Source organism: Chelon labrosus (genome assembly GCF_963514085.1).
Source record: "Chelon labrosus genome assembly, chromosome: 5".
Classification (NCBI taxonomy): domain Eukaryota; kingdom Metazoa; phylum Chordata; class Actinopteri; order Mugiliformes; family Mugilidae; genus Chelon; species Chelon labrosus.
In genome coordinates, this window is record NC_140341.1 from 26,925,657 (window position 1) to 26,943,063 (window position 17,407).

At 39.5% G+C, this 17,407-nt stretch overlaps 1 protein-coding gene across 1 annotated transcript; it reads right to left on the minus strand.

The window, feature by feature from the left end:
* Positions 1 to 422: 422 nt before the first annotated feature.
* Positions 423 to 16,886, minus strand: ubxn4 (UBX domain protein 4). The gene is made up of 13 exons (XM_084545155.1): positions 16,728 to 16,886; positions 15,999 to 16,101; positions 14,768 to 14,796; positions 12,714 to 12,832; positions 12,231 to 12,390; positions 11,825 to 11,930; positions 9,677 to 9,731; positions 7,576 to 7,740; positions 6,698 to 6,825; positions 4,947 to 5,049; positions 3,859 to 3,990; positions 2,734 to 2,945; positions 423 to 1,827 (listed from the first exon to the last, which is right to left on the minus strand). The coding sequence occupies exons 1-13, from the start codon at positions 16,807 to 16,809 to the stop codon at positions 1,689 to 1,691; spliced, it is 1,533 nt and encodes a 510-aa protein (XP_084401281.1). The 5' UTR covers positions 16,810 to 16,886; the 3' UTR covers positions 423 to 1,688.
* Between the last annotated feature and the right edge of the window lie 521 nt (positions 16,887 to 17,407).

Here is a 17,407-nt window from a genome sequence, read left to right on the forward strand (position 1 = left end):
GGGTGACGGTATGAAGGAAGTCCTACAGATCGGCCCATGGCTCACCAACAACCCCTTTAAGTTTCAAATTTAGAGAATCCAGCAACCACAGTCCAAAACGGAAGCAACGTGGGCGACACTGAATCTGACTAATCACTACTGGCTAAGGCTAATGGTAAATATAAGATTGTTATTCATGTTGGCAGTAATGGCACCTGGTTACGCTAAATGGAGGTCACTGAAATTAACGTGAAATCTGTGCCAAAACTATGTCGGACACCGTAGCTTTCTCTTTTTCTTGCCACTGTCGTCTTAGTGCTTGCTCTGGAGGTATCAGTCTCCAGGATCTGTAAAGTGTCTTGGGACAATTTATATTGTTATTGACACTATATAAATAAAATTGAGTTGAATTAATAAAGAGCAATAAAAATAAAAGACATGGGTGGGGGGTTCAGCAAATGCTTTATTTTTGACAATAACAAGAAACCCTACACAGCTGTGTCCATCTCCACAAGAATACACAGCAGATTGGTAGGGTGGGATCAAATAGGAGACTGGCTGAATGTCACTTGGCAAACTGTGTAAGCCGCTGAGCTCAGCCACTGAGGTGCTAAGCTCAGGCACAGTTTAGCTGTGGTTTCTTATGACACATCAGTCTGGTCTAATTCAGCATGCAGCTGCATTTTAACACATGCAAGTCCTAGTTCAAACCGTTCTAACCCATCAGCTTTTCAAATGCTAAGTGACAGAGCAAATATCCCACTGGGTTTATAAACCGATTGGTGACTGACATGATGGCCTAGATAGGTTTATTCATGTGTGAGGATCAGGCATCAGGTTAAGACTATGCAATCTTTAACAACCAAAACACAATCGAGGGTTTTCAAAAAACAAACTGCTATAATTGGCTTTGTGTTAAAAGTCTAAAGTAGTTACCTCAGTTTATGGGGTGCCCCCTCAACAGGGGAGCTCTACGGGCTCCCGGTGTGCAGCCATCTTTGTGGAAATCTAGCAACTCAGGCGGCTACAAGCGTTTTGATGGAACATTTTATAAAGAAAAACATCATTATTCTTCTTGATGAGATTCAGATTATAAAATCTTCATGTCAAATATTTCAGTTTGCTCCTTGCACAGAATTTACTTGCAGACATCACGTCACCCGGTCAGAATAAATTTGTATTAAAGAATAATCAGTTATGATCAAAATCCAAAAGAAATGCTGTTGTAGTCTTTCATAGTCACAGGATGAACCTGCTGCAATCTCAGCCATTATAAACACAAAAAAATACAAGCAGTTCAAGGGCGTAAGCCTAGAACACGGTAACAGGAAAAGAAAACAGAAAGATCAGCTGAAAATGCAGATGAGATCTTAGGCCTTGTTCAGACCTTGCATTAATATCCTGGGCAGTCCGATCGCAAGTGGCAGCTTTTAGTGCCTGTGTTCACACCTGACATTAATGCATCTTCACATGCATCCCCAGCCAGCTCTTCAGATCCAATCTCAGTTGCGAGCTCTGTATAAATAAACACTGATTTTATTTGGGGCGTAGAAGAATATTTCAATAGCTGCTGTCTCTAATAGATCTCTAGAGCCATTTCAGAGCCACGAATAGCGCAAGATCTGAACAGGGCCTAAGTCTTTTCGAAGACTAAACAAATTAACAGCAGGAGAGCGAAGGGAAGTAAGATCCGCTGGTTTTAAAGTTCACTACATTTGCTGGGTGGAGTTTCCATTCCAGGTGTTGTTGTCGTCTTCGCTGTCCTCCTGAGTCCTGAGCCTACAGACTTGACCATCTTTCTTGAAATCCTTAGTCCGGTTCTCTAAAGTGTGCTTGGAGAGTGATTCTCTAACAAGGCACAGAGAAAAATGACACGAAACAATAAGGGAATTGCAGCATATACAATATAAACTGTACACGCACCAATAAATACAACAAGTTTTTTTCCTCATTACATAGCATTGAGTATGGTCCAACAATCTTGGTGTAAGTAGAGAAGAGTCAATGTCACCTGACTGATCAACAACCATCAACAATAACTTTCTGAACTGTGCTCTATCTATTATACAAAATGTTACAGGTCACACCAGCCCACGTACAACTGATTTCCAAAAAGGTTGGAATGTTGTGTAAAATGTAAATAAAAACAGAAAGCCATAATTTGAGTACCAAGTAAGAAACTGTGGTAACACTTTATAATAAAGACACACAATGAAGAATTAGTAAAGCATTAGTAAATAATTCAGTTATCTTCTCAACAGAAAAAAACGGATTGAAATTATAAACATATTCTTCAACAGTTTTTTGTTTACTACATAATTCCACGTGTGTTCCTTATAGCTTTAATGTCTTCAGTACTAATCTGCAATGTAGACACTAAGAACATAAAAGAAAAACCATAAAATGAGAAGATGTGTCCACACTTTTGACTGGTATTGTTAATCCTTTTGTATTTCAATGAGTGTTGTCAGCATAATCTGAGAATGCTTTTAGTGTAGTTAAGGGTGTGAGCAGTAGTTCTAACCTCAATATCTCAGAATGTCCATGTTTTTCTTTGTTACAGAAACTGTCATTGTAGATGGACTTCACAGAGAATCTGGTTGGACTATACGGTAGTTTGTCAGAGTACCCTGACACTTACTCCTTTTCCAACTTGTATCAGTGAATCTTTACACTCCTAAAGTTGAGTCCTGCTTTGAGTGATGAAGAACTTTCTTGTTTACAAGCATTTCAAGCAGAAAAGGAGCACCTCACCTCTTGGCTTTATTGGAGGATGATGCTGAGTTGATGACAGAGCTGGGTTCCTGGTTGGGGCCTCTGGATGCTGCTGCTGCAGAAGGGGGTGGGCTTGGAAACAGGAAGGAGCTGAAGAATCTCCAAACGGCCAGCAGAGGGTAGAGGATTGTGCCCAGAAGTGCCCAAATATTACCCCCGGATGACTGGACTGTGTTGGCAGGCCTACCAGACTGATAAGAGAGAGAATGACTTCATCAGGTTCAGGACACAGCACCTACTCACTAAAGAGTGATGGCTAGGGTGGTGTATTGTTTACAGTTCTCAGTTCACATTCCAGTTACACTTACTGATTCTGGTTCCTAACAGTTTTGATAATGATTTGTTGAGAGGCGGGGTCAATACAGGTCACATACTGGTTTCACTCTGACTCAAACTATTTTAATAAAAGTCAGTGTCATGCAAACACATCACTGTTAATTAGCCATTAGCACAAAGACACAGAGATTACCCAGAGGAGATGTATATGACAACACAACTGTTGTAATCTGTTACATTTAGCTAGCACAAGCAGACAAATACTAGCATGCACCATGAGAGAAGGTTCTGTCTTTTACACTGAGTTTACATTTAATATTTGCAAAAACTAAATGTTTAATTATATTTCAATATGAAATGTATAGTTTAGGTAGATACACATTAAGAACCTTTTGAAAAAATAATTTATAAAATAAATTAATAAAGTATTTAGCAATCATTCTTCATTGGCCTACAGTTGTTTTTAAACACATAATCTTACACAAATGTGGTCTACAGTTCATAAATTCCAAAATTAACTGTACAATATATAGCAATTAGTTGAAAAGGAATTGACTAAAACTGTGTAACACAGAATTAGGTGATTCATGATATTGAGACAAACCAGTTACATATATTTGTCCCTTTCAATATGTTGAATGTATTATTATTTTTTTTTTTGAAGATGTTGCAACATTCAAATTGTAATATTTATATTTTCATATTTTTTGTAAAACCTTTTGCAGTCAGTGATTTCCTCAAGTCTTGGACTGAAAGACATAAGCAGTGAATAACTGCCACTACACTGAAATCTTGCTTTCTACAGCAAGAAGACACAGAATTACTCACTGGCAAAAGCACGACAGAAGCACTTGGAGTCAGTTCCAGCTCCAGCAGTGTCTTGTTCAAGTCTTCACTGGTGAACTCCCGCCGAGGGAACATAGTTGCCAAGGAAAACTTCGCATAGCGGTTTCCTACTTCCTGAAGCAGGACAAGCACAAAACATTTCCCCGTGACTCTTTGTAAAGGGATACAGTCCCTTTAAAATGTTCACATTATTCAATGAGTTGCCCTATGTGAAAGCTTTGGAAAATTAAGAGTCCTAAGATTAGTAAACAGCAGGAATTAAAACCACTGAGCTTGTTCACCTCTCATTTCATGCAAAACTAATGATTTCACTGTTTATCGTAAGAGAAAAAGAACATGGGGCACAAACAAAGCTGGTAGGCTTCCTGACAGTGAATAGTGACTGCATTTGATGCATATGCGTTATCTATAGGTTTTCACCCATATGTGTTTGTGATTCTTTAAGACTTCTAAATGTTGGGTTAAAGTGCCACCTATTCTGTCAGTGTTGTTTGTCTTTTGAGAAGGTTAATGATTCATTATCAGCTTGTTCCCTGAATTTAAATAACACAACAATTATACATTATATTACACCTTGGACATTAATTAGGTCAATAGAGTTAGATAAAACAGTACTACAACCTCTATGTGCAGCTGTCTTTATCTTAATGGACACACTCCAGTGGCCTTACACTAAATGCCATCATCTGTTTGACATAATGTTTCTGAACCTGCTTTTCAGCTGGACACTAAGTTCTTGTTACTTATCATGGCAAAATGTCTGCTGACATTCCACCTCTGTGAGAGAGTTGACAGGAGCTCAAAATAAAGAAAAGCATGACACAGCAAGGATATATTTAACAGATTTACGCTGCCAGACTAGTAACCTTAAATCTGTGCCATCAACAGTTATTGCTTTTGTTTTAGTCCCAAACAGTATAATTTGATTGGATTTCATCCAACAAAAAAAAAGTTTGGTAGAGAAATAGTGACCTGTTCCCCCAAAGTTGTCATTTTAAAGTGTCAAAAATATGAGCAACATAGCAACCAGATGAGTACCGACTGTAAACAAATGCATTAGCCAGACAGACCTGAACAGCAAAGTCCTGAACCTCCTGCAATCTGCTGAGTGCTGGGAACTGGTTGGTGAAGGATGAGCCATCTGGGAGGCGGAACTGTATCCTTGCGATGGTACTGGTCACACATGAACACGAAGAGACACAGGATAAAAAAAGAAGTGCCTTTAACAACAGTTCTGAGGTTTCACTATAGTATATTACAACAGATCATTTTGACGCGTGTGCACATTAGCACGGTTACGCAGATATATACTGAATATGGCTTTTTATTGACAGATTTTTTATTCTAATTCCAGCAGATGGACACCGACAAACACTTAAAGGAATCGTGGTGTTTGTGCGTTCCTTTTAATGACAGCAGTCAGTATAACAAGTGAACAATTATTTGAACATAATAACATGTGCCAATTATTTAACCACGACCACGTAGAGGCAGAAATGAAATGCTATCGTGTAAATAAGATAAATAACATAAGGCTATTTTGTTTGTTTAATAAAAGAACGAGATATAGACCTGTTCTATAGGAAAGGTAACCTTAAATGACTTCTGTTGTGATATGGCCCTTTAGGTATTGACATCATGCTATAATCTCAGAAAACACACACCAGTGTATGACTGACAGCATCCACACAAACTCAAACAAACCAGCCTAACCAGGCAAACATGCAAGTATCGTCTGAACCCAAGCAAACAAGCTATGTGTGACAACGTCTTTAGACAAAGGTTGCTTTCACACCCTTTTTATTTAACAATTATAAAATAATCTTAAATAATAACATATAGTTAGGTACATTTTTGTTTACACTAAAATAAGGCTGGACAGTTAATATCAAAATAATTTGCAGTTTTGTTTTTGAACAATGTGAAAAATGTCTGAATTGCGAAATCGAGATTAGTTCTTCCACTGTTGTCAGTTGATGCCATAGACTGTATAAAGAAGGATGCAGAACAGCTCCTCAACACTGAAGCCAAAGCATGTAGAGCTCCCCCTGGTGGCTGGCTGTAGTATAGGTCATAAGCTCCAACTCCTCCATGTTAGTGGATGGGACTTGGGCCAAACTGAAACACTGAACTACATGTCAACTAATTTTTTTCTGTGGTTTCTGTCCATATTTATACCATATATGGCTGATGCTGGTCAGTTCTCTGTAGTGACATAGGCTGTCACAGTTTCCCTTGGAGTCAGTGGCACGCCTGAGTTTTGCCAGTCCACAACAAACTTTACTGACAATAGCCACAACAGCCGATGATGACGCAAATATGCCAAAGACAAATGGCCAACTTACAGTCATGGGGAAATGATTCAGTGTGGAACATACAACTCTCCTGTGTAATGTTTGAAAAAAATAAAATGCTATTAAAAGTAGCAGTACGACAAACTTGTTGGCACACCTCTAACAAAAAACTAGCGGAATTAACGCAGCGTCTGTCTCTCTTAAAATTCTGGTGCTTGTTCTCATTCCCTGCGCCCACTGACGCCTCTGTAAGTGCTACCATTTAGTAAGTGTTTTTTAGACTTAGTTAGACTTTCTACATCTACTGTAAATTGTTTATCACACTTTGTTTGTCCAAATGCTGCTGCTTTTCATTCTCCCCTTTGCTTCTCCTTCAGATTTGAATGATGTTGACAGCTTTTAAGCCGAACAGAAGAAAAAGTAAGCAGGTATTACAACGTTATGACGTGTTTTTAACTTGTCTATGGGTATCTGAACAATTTGTGTCTTGTGAAGCTACCACTCCTCGATACCCATGGTCCATTTACCTCCTCTCCCTGACTAATGCTTCCTTCCTGGTCTTCTGTTCATCCTCTCTGGCCTGCAGTAGGGCCTGCTTGGCAGCCTTCTCGTCTTCCTGGGTTTTGGCATAGCGGGCTGCTCTATCAGCTCGGTCCTGCAGAACGGCAGAAGAAGAGCTGTGAGGGTTTATGTATATGAAATATGTACACTGCTGCCACTCATTATATGTATATGACTGATGCCAAGGATACTGAGGATATACTACTGTATATTGTGCTTTAAAATATGTGGCAGCACACATGAATGTATGTATGAATAAATAAATAAATAAATCAACAAAAAACTAAACTCTTAAAAAGGCAGGAAAAGACATCACTGGGTCTAGAAAGTCATAATAATGAAAGACAATTTAAAACCGAGTAACAATTGGGGGAATGTCTGGGATTTTCACATCCCTTTAAACCAGGGGTGTCCAAACTACGGTCCACTGGGGCCATTTTTAATTGTTCTGCAGCAAATTCTAAACATATAATGGAATGTGGCCCTAACATGGAACTTGTGCTTGACTGTATTATATTAATTAAATTCAACAGTAGGTGGCGCTGTTCTTGAACGCTTCTCCACAAAGTAAGATTAATCAAAGCAGACTTAAGTTGGATCGCATGGATTTTTGATGTTTTTCTTCATGTTTTACCACCACCATCATGTACAGTCACTTTGGCTACAGACAGAGCTGAGTGTTGTTGGGCCAAAATAATAAGATCCAACCAAAATATCTCACTTTTAAACACAGCTACAAAAAGCGCGTATGTGAATGTGATTTCTTACATATCAACTAGCAGGCTGGACAACAGTTTTTTCACTTCTTCCACATTTAAGAGAGGAGAGATTAAAATAAGGTTACCATGGCGATCTGCTGTTTGACTCTCTCTCTGGCAGCCTTCTCCTCGGCTTTCTCTCGGTTTCTTTCCTCCAAGAGCCGCTTGGTCTTGTCCTCTTCTTGTTTCTTCTTAAAATCCTGTATGTTCTTCCCCATCTTCCGCCGCTCCATTTCCTTTTTGATCTCATTCTGACAGACAACAAACAAAAGGTCAGGGGTGGAGTGGGCTGAATGAATCATATATTCCATTAGACTCAGGGTTCACGCTATTAAAAAGATTCAAAGAAATGTTAAATTAGACATTTTACAGAGATGGAACAACAAAACGAATCAGCCATCAAAAGGAAACAAAGCACTAATGGTCGAAACACCTGATCTGGAGAATGAGGCTGTGCGTAAAAAGAAAAACTGTAACAGTACAATTGGCTTCTGTCTTAGATTTACGCCCTGTTCAGACCTTTTATTAAGATCTGAGCAATGCGATCGCAAGTGGCCAGCATAAAAAACAGGTGTGAACACTCCCAGGATGCATTGGACGCATTTAAAAGAGTTTCTCTCTAACCACATTTGGAGGTGGTCTGGGCATTTCTTTGGTAGTGTGAATACAATGCGTCCTGAGCCACATTAAAGAGTCTGTTCATTAGTAATGAGAGCCTTTTAAAATATTCTGTCCATGTAGCTGTTAACTAACTAAATAAGAAATAAATCTTATCACGAATGAACAAATGAAAGTAATAGGAGTACACTGTGTGTGATTCTGTCATTAAATAATGTATCAGCATTTAGTTAATTACTGATGTGATCACGCTGATGTAGCTGGGTTTATTTCCTCGATCACTGGTGTCTTTATTTCCCTTTATTACCAGAAATGACGGTGCGTATGGAAGCTTCCCGGGTTCAGTTATAATTTTTTAGTGCAGTTTCTGTGTTTTGTGAGTTTGCAGGTCTAACTAACGTCAGAGTGGAGATCAGTAAATAATAACATGTGCCAAAGTCATGATGCACACACATAAAAACACAGCTGTTTGTTGTTCTGGAGCAGCAGTAGTGATTCATTAGAGACAGTAACTGTCAAAATGTTATACTTTGCCCCAAAATATGCTGGTGTTTATTTGCATGCAGGGTGTGAAACTGAGATCAGATCTGGAGGTGCATATTAAAGCTAGGTGTGAACACGTGTACCTAAAGCTGGTAACTTGCGGACAGCCCAGGACAGATCTTAATGCAAGGTCTGAACAGGGCCTTGGACTAGAGTAGTCTAGAATAGTCCAGACAAGTTCTAAGCCCAACACATATTAAACAGCAAATAGTTCTACCAACAACCATTACAAAGAACAGATTTTAAGTGTGTTGTGAGTGGCCTACTGTTTAGGTTAACTAGATTAATGGGCTAAAAGAAATATATATAAATATAAAGCACTGTTTGCCCTATGAAGTGTGTGATCAGTTGGGGGACATGCTACAAATAATAAGTTATACCCTGTCTGAATTTCTGCGGTGGGTACGATTATTTAAAGAAAAACATTAATGAATGAACTAACCAATGAAATACTGAGCTGGTCCCCATTCAAAAGTTTGCATACTCCTAGGTACTAATATTGTGCATTGTTCCCTTTGGCGTCATGACACGTTGCAGTCTTTTGTGGTACTTGTGGATGTTGTCCTTTTTTTCTCATTTGGTAAAGATGTGTATTCTTCCAGCAAAAAGATTCCAGGTGCCATCTTGGGCCATCCCAACTGACCAGCAACCCTCCAATGTGACTTTGTTTTTTAGAACAGAGGAGCTGCTATAGCCAGTATAGGTTACACTTGGATTTGTGTTTTGGACCGCTGTCATATTGGAAAGTTCAAGTGGGTCCCATGCACAGCCACCGGGCTGATGAATGAAAAATTCTCTGAAAATTGTCTTTCCATCAGTGCTGACTATATTTCTTTGCCAGTGCTATAAATTATTATTGTGCATAGTGTGATGTTCATTATCACAGTCATCAAGCCTAAGTAATCCCCATAGGCCACCACATCAGTGGATCTGTGTACCATTTAAAATCGGTTAATTCCCTGCCCACAGCCAACAGTCCACCTGGGCTTCACCACTATCCTGGGAGAAATTCTGACGTCTCCTTACCTCTTCTTCTCCTTTCTTCTTTTGCTCTCTTCTCTCCTCCAGTTTCTTGGTCAATCTGAGAAGATAATACCATAATAAATTGAACTCAGGAATGATAAGTAACAACAACAAGATTTTCATTTTAATCTTTACATAGTTTTTCATTCCTCATGTTGCCTCAGGTCAGTTTTATGGCCAGAATAATTTGTAATTAAACAACTCTCTCAACTGTAGGATGATTAAAGGCTGAATTTATACTTGAATATCACTGATAGATTAGGCTTGGATGACCTATCTTATATACTGGGCTCCATTGTAGTGAAATCTGTTGCGACTTGTGTTTTAATACTACAGTCCCTGACAAAAGTCTTGTCACTTATCCATTTTGTAGAAACAACAGTTTATAACCTGACTTTTAATTAATCCATTGGTTTTAGAAATGGCTCATATGAAAGCTAAAACCCTCCCAAATTAAGTTTGATATGCTAAAATAAATTTGCTTCACTGAAGAAAGATTGATCATTTAATGAACACAGAAAGGTCAGATTTTGGCAAGACAAAAGTCTTGTCGCCTACAGAAAGTAATGTGAAAATTGAACAAATCATTTACTTCAAATACAAAAATATGATGCATAACATCAGTGAATGAAGTACTGGTGCTGTGAGATCCATATTTAATATCTTGTATGACTTCCATGAGCTTGAAGGACTGCATCCATGCGGTTCGACAATGATTCATACAATTTATTGATGAAGTCATCAGGAATAGCAAAGAAAGCAGTCTTACATGCCTCCCAGAGTTCATCAAGATGCTTTGGTTTCGTCTTCCATGCTTCCTCTTTCATTCTTCCCCAGACATGCTCAATGATGTTCATGTCTGGTGACTGGGCTGGCCAGTCCTGGAGCACCTTGATCTTCTTCGCCTTGAGGAACTTTGATTTAGAGATGGAAGTATGCGATGGAGCACCATCCTGCTGCAAAATTTGACCCCTTTTATGGTTGGGAATGTAAGAGGTAGCTAATACTTCTTGATATTTTACGCTATTGATATTGCCTTCCACCCTGCAAATCTCTCGCACACCCCCATACTGGATGTAACCCCAGACCATGATTTTTCCGCCACCAAATTTAACTGTTTTCTGGGTGAATCTCGGATCAATGCGAGCTCCAGTAGGTCTCCTGCAATATTTGCGGCGGCTGTGATGTAATTCAACCGAAGATTCATCTGAGAAATCCACCTTCTGCCACTTTTCCAGCATCCATCCTTTTAGCAGGCTGTGGGCCTTGGCAAATGCCACACGTTTTTTTAATTGCCTTTTGTTTAGTGCTGGTTTCTGGGCCATTTCGAGACAGGATTCTACAAACTGTTCTGGTTGACACGGGGACTTGAGGTGACCAGGCCTGGTGGAGCTCTGCTGCAGTGGAAAAGGGGCTGGCCTTGGATTTTCGAGCCAACAAACGGTCCTCCCGAGCAGTTGTCTTGCGGGGTCTGCCGGACCTGGGCTTGTCAAAAACATCTCCAGTCTCTTCAAATCTTTTTCTTATTCTTTGAGGCTGTAATCTAGGATTGGGTGCATCATATGACAATCGACAAGACTTTTGTCTTTGCAAAAACTGACTCAGTGGGCTTTACCAAGCTGTGAACGTTAGAATGCTTTTCAGCAGTTTTGTTTGGCACCAAAACATTATTTCAAAAGCTGTTGGGATTGTAATTAGCCATTGCTTGTAAAACAAATTGATAATACATATATTTGAGGGGCACTTAGGGTCAACTTGTACCCAAGCGACAAGACTTTTGTCTTGCCAAAATCTGACCTTTCTGTGTTCATTAAATGATCAATCTTTCTTCAGTGAAGCAAATTTATTTTAGTATATCAAACATAATTTGGGAGGGTTTTAGCTTTCATATGAGCCATTTCTAAAACCAATGGATTAATTAAAAGTCAGGTTATAAACTGTTGTTTCTACAAAATGGATAAGTGACAAGACTTTTGTCAGGGACTGTATTTATGTTTTTGAAAGCATTCCCCACCTGCCTAAAACTTTTGCACAGTACTAAATAAAACCATTTACCATCACAGAGATCCTTCAGTACCAACAACTGATCACAAAGCACATTTTCTGCATAGATCACACAAAGATTAAAATGCACAGTATGAGTGTTCCTACCTTTCTACCTTAGCGTCCAAGTTTTCTTCATTCTCAGAACCCTGAGTATGATGTGAAGATGCATTCTCTGCAGCAGACGCTGTGGCTGAAGAGCTGCCATCGTCCACTGTACTTGGGAGGAATGCCATGTAGAACAGGAACACAAAAGGAACATATTGAGTAAACTTGCCACTATCCACATAAAGCAAACACTGTATATGCGTACTCCACACATTTTTCCATCAATACACTTAAGACTGCCTGTTCTAGCAAACCACTCCAACATTTTAGAAAATATCAAGCAGTGTTTCTGTATGTAACATTGGCATGCCATCATCTCTGCCAGTGTGGGATCAGAAATAGCGCAAGGTGCATATTTTTTTTTTCAAAGCTGCCTAACATATGACTATGATCAAGGTGCACTTACCTTTTGCTGCTTCTGTGGGTTCTGTGGCTACTGACGCTGGCATAACGTGCACTGCTGGAGCTGAGGCAGGTTCTGCGTCTGTGTTATTACATGGGCCGGTCCGGACAGGTGCACTTGCAACTGATGGTACTGTCCCACTTCCAATCTCTTGAGTGTGCATCTGTCAGAAAACAGGGAGAAAATCATCACCAGAAAGAACACACTGTAGATTCACTGTTTTTGGTGGCAGTAGTTCATCTTGCATCACACACATCATCTCTGGCCCACACAACCTGCATTGCATCAAAAAGCTAGCACATGATCACAAGAATTAACAGCGATGTAGCAAGATGCAAATAAATTGTGACATACAGTACATATTTTGAATGAAACTAAAACTGGAGGAAGCATTTAGAACATTGATATTATATTGCAGTACAATATAATATCACTTAATATATATAATAACACTAGTGGAAACCAAATCAACCTTTGTCACTGTACCTGATTAACTTTGTTGATTCTCTTCATCAGTTCTTCTGCAGAAACGCTTCCAGCAATGACCTCCAGAGGAATGCCACTCACTCCAATGAAGAAGCTGGAGGGTATGCACACAACTGGATCTTCAGACCAGGATGGTGGTTGGTGAGTCAGGTGGAGGGTGGAGGGTTAAGGAATAGGCTCCCAGAAACTGATATTTTGTATTAGTGTTTTAAATAAACAGTGTTAATGTGTTAGGAAAAGTGAATCTAAATGACATGATTTTCGTAAGTTATTTGCACAAGTAAACACAAAACAACGTGTATTGAAAGCATTCATCTGCTAAAAGGTATAATAAACATGTGTAGTGGCGATTTATGTGGTGTAGTATGAAAATGCTTAAAATCTGGACAGAAGAACAGAGAGCTAGAAACACGGAAAAGCAGAGAGGGGAGGGGGTCTGGAGAATCCTTGCTCCGTTATAACAAACCAGGCCTGAGGTCTCAGCGTCAAACCATACAGGTGCCGGTTAATCTCAAGGGCAGACAGACAGAGGCCTACTCATGGCTGGTGATGCCCTTGATTCCCTTAAAGGGAAAAGAGCAGGAAGAGAAGGCAGTGGGTGAGGGACTCCATTTTGACAAAAACCCCAGCCCAAAGGCAGGAACTTTTTTTGGTATGAAACAAGTTGTAACAAAAAGAAAAATCAGTTGTAATCTGAAGGCAACTCGGGTTTATCGTTGTATAACTTGTACTGAAATAAACTCTATTCTTCACGTCTGAGTCTGACTGCTCCAGAGTCCTCTCTTCAGAAGAAAGCTGATGTCTTCTCTGTTCCTGTTATCTTTAAGTTAAGTTTTTATGTTTTTACTCAACAAATGCCAATTTGCTGGTCACATACAGTACCAGTCAAAAGTTTGGACTTGCCTTCTAATTCAATGGTTTTTCTTTTTTTTTCCTTCTATATTTTAGATTAATAATGAAGACATCAAAACTATGATGGAACACATGGAACTGTGTCACTAAGAAAAAATAGTTTTATATGTTAGATTCTTCACTGTCACCACCTTTTGCTTTGATGACAGCTTTAAACACTGGTACATAGTTCTCTATGGTGAATAATTAACCAACTGGCAGCACCTTGGATTAGAGCCAACATAAATGCTTCACAGAGTTCCAGAGGCAGGCAAATCTCAACATCAGCTGTTCAGAGGAGACTGCGTGATTCAGGACTTCGCGGTCTAATTGCTACAAAGAAGCCACTACTGAGAAAGAACTACAGGATGAAGAGAACTGCTTGGGCCAAGAAGCCCTGTAATTTGATCTGATGACATTTCTGGTTCTATGAAGCATGAAGGAGGAGGGGTGACCGCTTTGCTGGTGACTCTATTGGTGTTTTATTTGAAATTGCCAGAGTGTGGAAAGCATGCCTGTGACTCTGATTCAAGCCTTAAAAAGTTAATTTATTAGACAAGCTAGCTCAACCATATTCCTAAACAGGAATAGGGTTGAGGTTTACAACAGTCTTGGTCTGCACTATCATGTTAGGTGATACAGTGCTGTAGAGAACTGCAGTGCTGTTTTGTTTACATTTTGTTTACATTTATCGAATTAATACTAATTTATTTAATATGTGCCAACAATAAATCTGGACAGATATTAAAACTTAAATGCTGATTTCTGTTTTTCTATTTCCTAATGAAGATATATAATGCAAATATAATAAAGAGAGAATATGTTGTTCAACAATTGTGATCAATTCTAAGTGGAAAAAATGGGGGAAAATGTACCTATAATTGTGCATAAGATGGCACACCTATACTGTAAAAACAAAATAAAAAAAGTTTAAGCCATCAATATCACAACTGTCTGTGAGAAAATCTCTCTCTACTGGAATATTAAACTAGACAGAAAGATAAGTTTACGTCACTATCTACTCTCTCAGTGTATGCATCAGTGTAATGAATAGTGGAAGTAAGCCTTTTCAGCTTTTACACATTAATCAGTAAAAGGTTCACTCAAGTTTCTGTAGTCAGCTCTCACCAACTCGTTCAACAAAATGGACAACAAAAGGATACAGATCTGGGAGAACTGCACACATGCGTCACTGTGGAAATAAATGAATGTAACATCATGCAGTGAAACTTAGTACAAACCATAAAAGAAAGTATAAGAAATACTAAATTTAAGATTCACAATACCAGTGGGTACCAACAATAATTCATTAAGACCAGACAGTATTCATTATCACATATATTGAAAGAGAGCCAAAACCCTGAAATATAAGTTAACAAAGACCGACTTCTGATAAAAGTCTTAACTGTACTACTTAAGAAATAACAATGATCTTTGTAAGGTGACGTAGAGGACCCCAGCCATAATATAATGAAAACTAACAAAACATCTTAAATAATCTTACATTTACCAGTGACCTAAAGATCCACTGTAAACTGTGTTCTTCTGGAACATGAGTCAGTGGTGTTATGTTGCTCGCATCTGCTAATGACATTTGCAGAAATCATTCTCCATATAAGATTGCATTATTATTATTGGTTTGTAGCTCATCATTAGGGCAGCATATTGCAACTGATTTCTCAAATCAGTTCACAAAGTATCAATCAGACAGAATTTCAGATCCGATTCAGTATAGATCAGCATTATTTGCCGACAGTAAATGTGTACACACACATACAAGGAATTTGTTCTCTATATTTAAGCCATCCTAGCAAACGCAGGCAAGGCTCCCAGGGAAGAGTTTGGGGTTGCTTTAGATGCCTGCTCAAAAGTCCTCAACCATGGTCCCAAAGCTGTTTCTCTAACCTCTAGCCCACAGCTCCCCCTTCAATTGGATATAGCAGCGTGGTGCTGCTATGGTTAGCACTGTTGCCTTACAGCAGAAAGGTTCAGGGTTCAAACCTAAAAGGTTGGGGCTTTTCTATGAAGAGTTTACATGTTCTCCCTGTCGGTACAGCGTAGGCTTTCCCCAGCTGCTCCAGCTTCCTGCCACATTCTACATATCAGCTGAGACACCGGGCAAGACACGACCTCTGAGGATAAGTGGTACTAAATGATGAATGGATGTGGATGGACGGAGCGAGATTGACAGAACCAGTACTGCAAGTTGTACAAGGAACTATTTAACCTGATGCCTTACTAAAATAAAAATTAAGAATTCCCCCACAAGCATTGGAATTAAAGGCTCACAAATCTGTGGGAAAAGGCCTAAACTGCAAGACCGATCAAATTCAGGGAAATATTTACATGCATATCTTGACAACCCTTACATTATTTGCAACTAAAATGTCCTACCTATTGGCATCAACTTTGATGGCCACACAGCTGTTCAGAGCTGCCTCCGAGACTTCACCGTCCTCCCAGCTGGACATCAGCTGTGCTGACTGTTCATCTTCCCCTGAGAAAAGACGAAGTGACACGAATGAGATACTTAGCCACATCTACGTGTCCTTTCTAGAGAGCTGCACGAGTGAAACAGCTGACTGACACCACTACCGGGTAATACAGGTGTCTATGATGCAACAGTGACCCAACTCTAACTGGTGACACAGGGATTTATCTAAAAACGATTTAGCTTGGCTGTCATTCAGCGTGTCATATCACAGGGGAACACTCATCTGTCCTGCCTCAAACACCTTTAAAGTCTCATTAGACATTCGTAAAATCATCCGAGTTTGCCTTGGAGAGACAATTATCTAACGCTAGCGTTAGATACGCCTGGATAGGCTACCAGAGACAGCAAACATTGTTGTACAGAAACGTGATATGACCATTAAGGTACGCTAACATATCACTGAACAACTGTAAGTTTCTAGATTCTTGCTTTCGATGAGTCACTTTCCATAAAATGCGACGGAGGTGGTCATAAGCTATCTTTACTGGACAGTTGGTTGGCTATGCTAGCTGGCTAATGCTACAATGGCTACCGCGCTAGCACGCTAAATCCCTTCTGTAGCGTTATCACTTGTTACCCATGCAGGTGTTTGTAATCTAGCTGACTATCATTCGCGTGTGTAATGTTACCTGTAATAACAACAACAAATACGGAACCCTGCTGTTTAGCGCTGTTAATGGCATCAGGAATCGAGCCCTCAAACCAACGCATTTTTGCGAACTGGTTTGTTGACGCTGTTTGCCAACCAAGATACAACTCAGCCTGTCGGTTTACTTCCGATCCTGACAGCACAGCGCTCCACTGGTAGGGATGACGCTTCAGGAACAGGGTCATGTGATCATTACGGCGTCCACTCATAGACTGTGTCCACGGAGTTTTTTATTTTTTATTTTTTATTTTTTTTGTGGCGTCCACGAAGTTCACTTGGTAAAGGGTGTCAAACACGCAGCCACAGTGTCAAACACGCAGCCACAGGACCAAAAACCAGCGGATCCCATCTGGCATAAAAGACATTAAACATTAAATGCAATGTTTCGATAAAATTAACTATTGTTCCCAATTTGTCCACCAGGGGTCGCACTATTATATTCAGAGTGGTGGACATAACGCAACACTGACCCAGAACTAAACAACAGACAGCAATGAGCCGAAATTATACTTTTTTCTTAAATTTCAGGTTGTTCACAAAATGTTTTGTAAAGGGATAGTTCAATGAATGTAAACATTTTCATAATGTACGTCTTTCCACTAGTTGTCGTTATTTATAGATTATTACACCAGTCAGGTGTACCAGTAACAGGAGAAGTAA

What these genes read in the sequence shown, in the direction of transcription:
- ubxn4 (XM_084545155.1), bottom strand. Translation starts at nt 16,809, where the DNA reads ATGCGTTGGTTTGAGGGCTCGATTCCTGATGCCATTAACAGCGCTAAA. An exon ending in ACCCACAGAAGCAGCAAAAG is followed by an intron (nt 11,931 to 12,230) that starts GTAAGTGCACCT and finishes TCCCAAGTACAG; the next exon opens with TGGACGATGGCAGCTCTTCA. An exon ending in TTGGACGCTAAGGTAGAAAG is followed by an intron (nt 9,732 to 11,824) that starts GTAGGAACACTC and finishes TTATCTTCTCAG; the next exon opens with ATTGACCAAGAAACTGGAGG.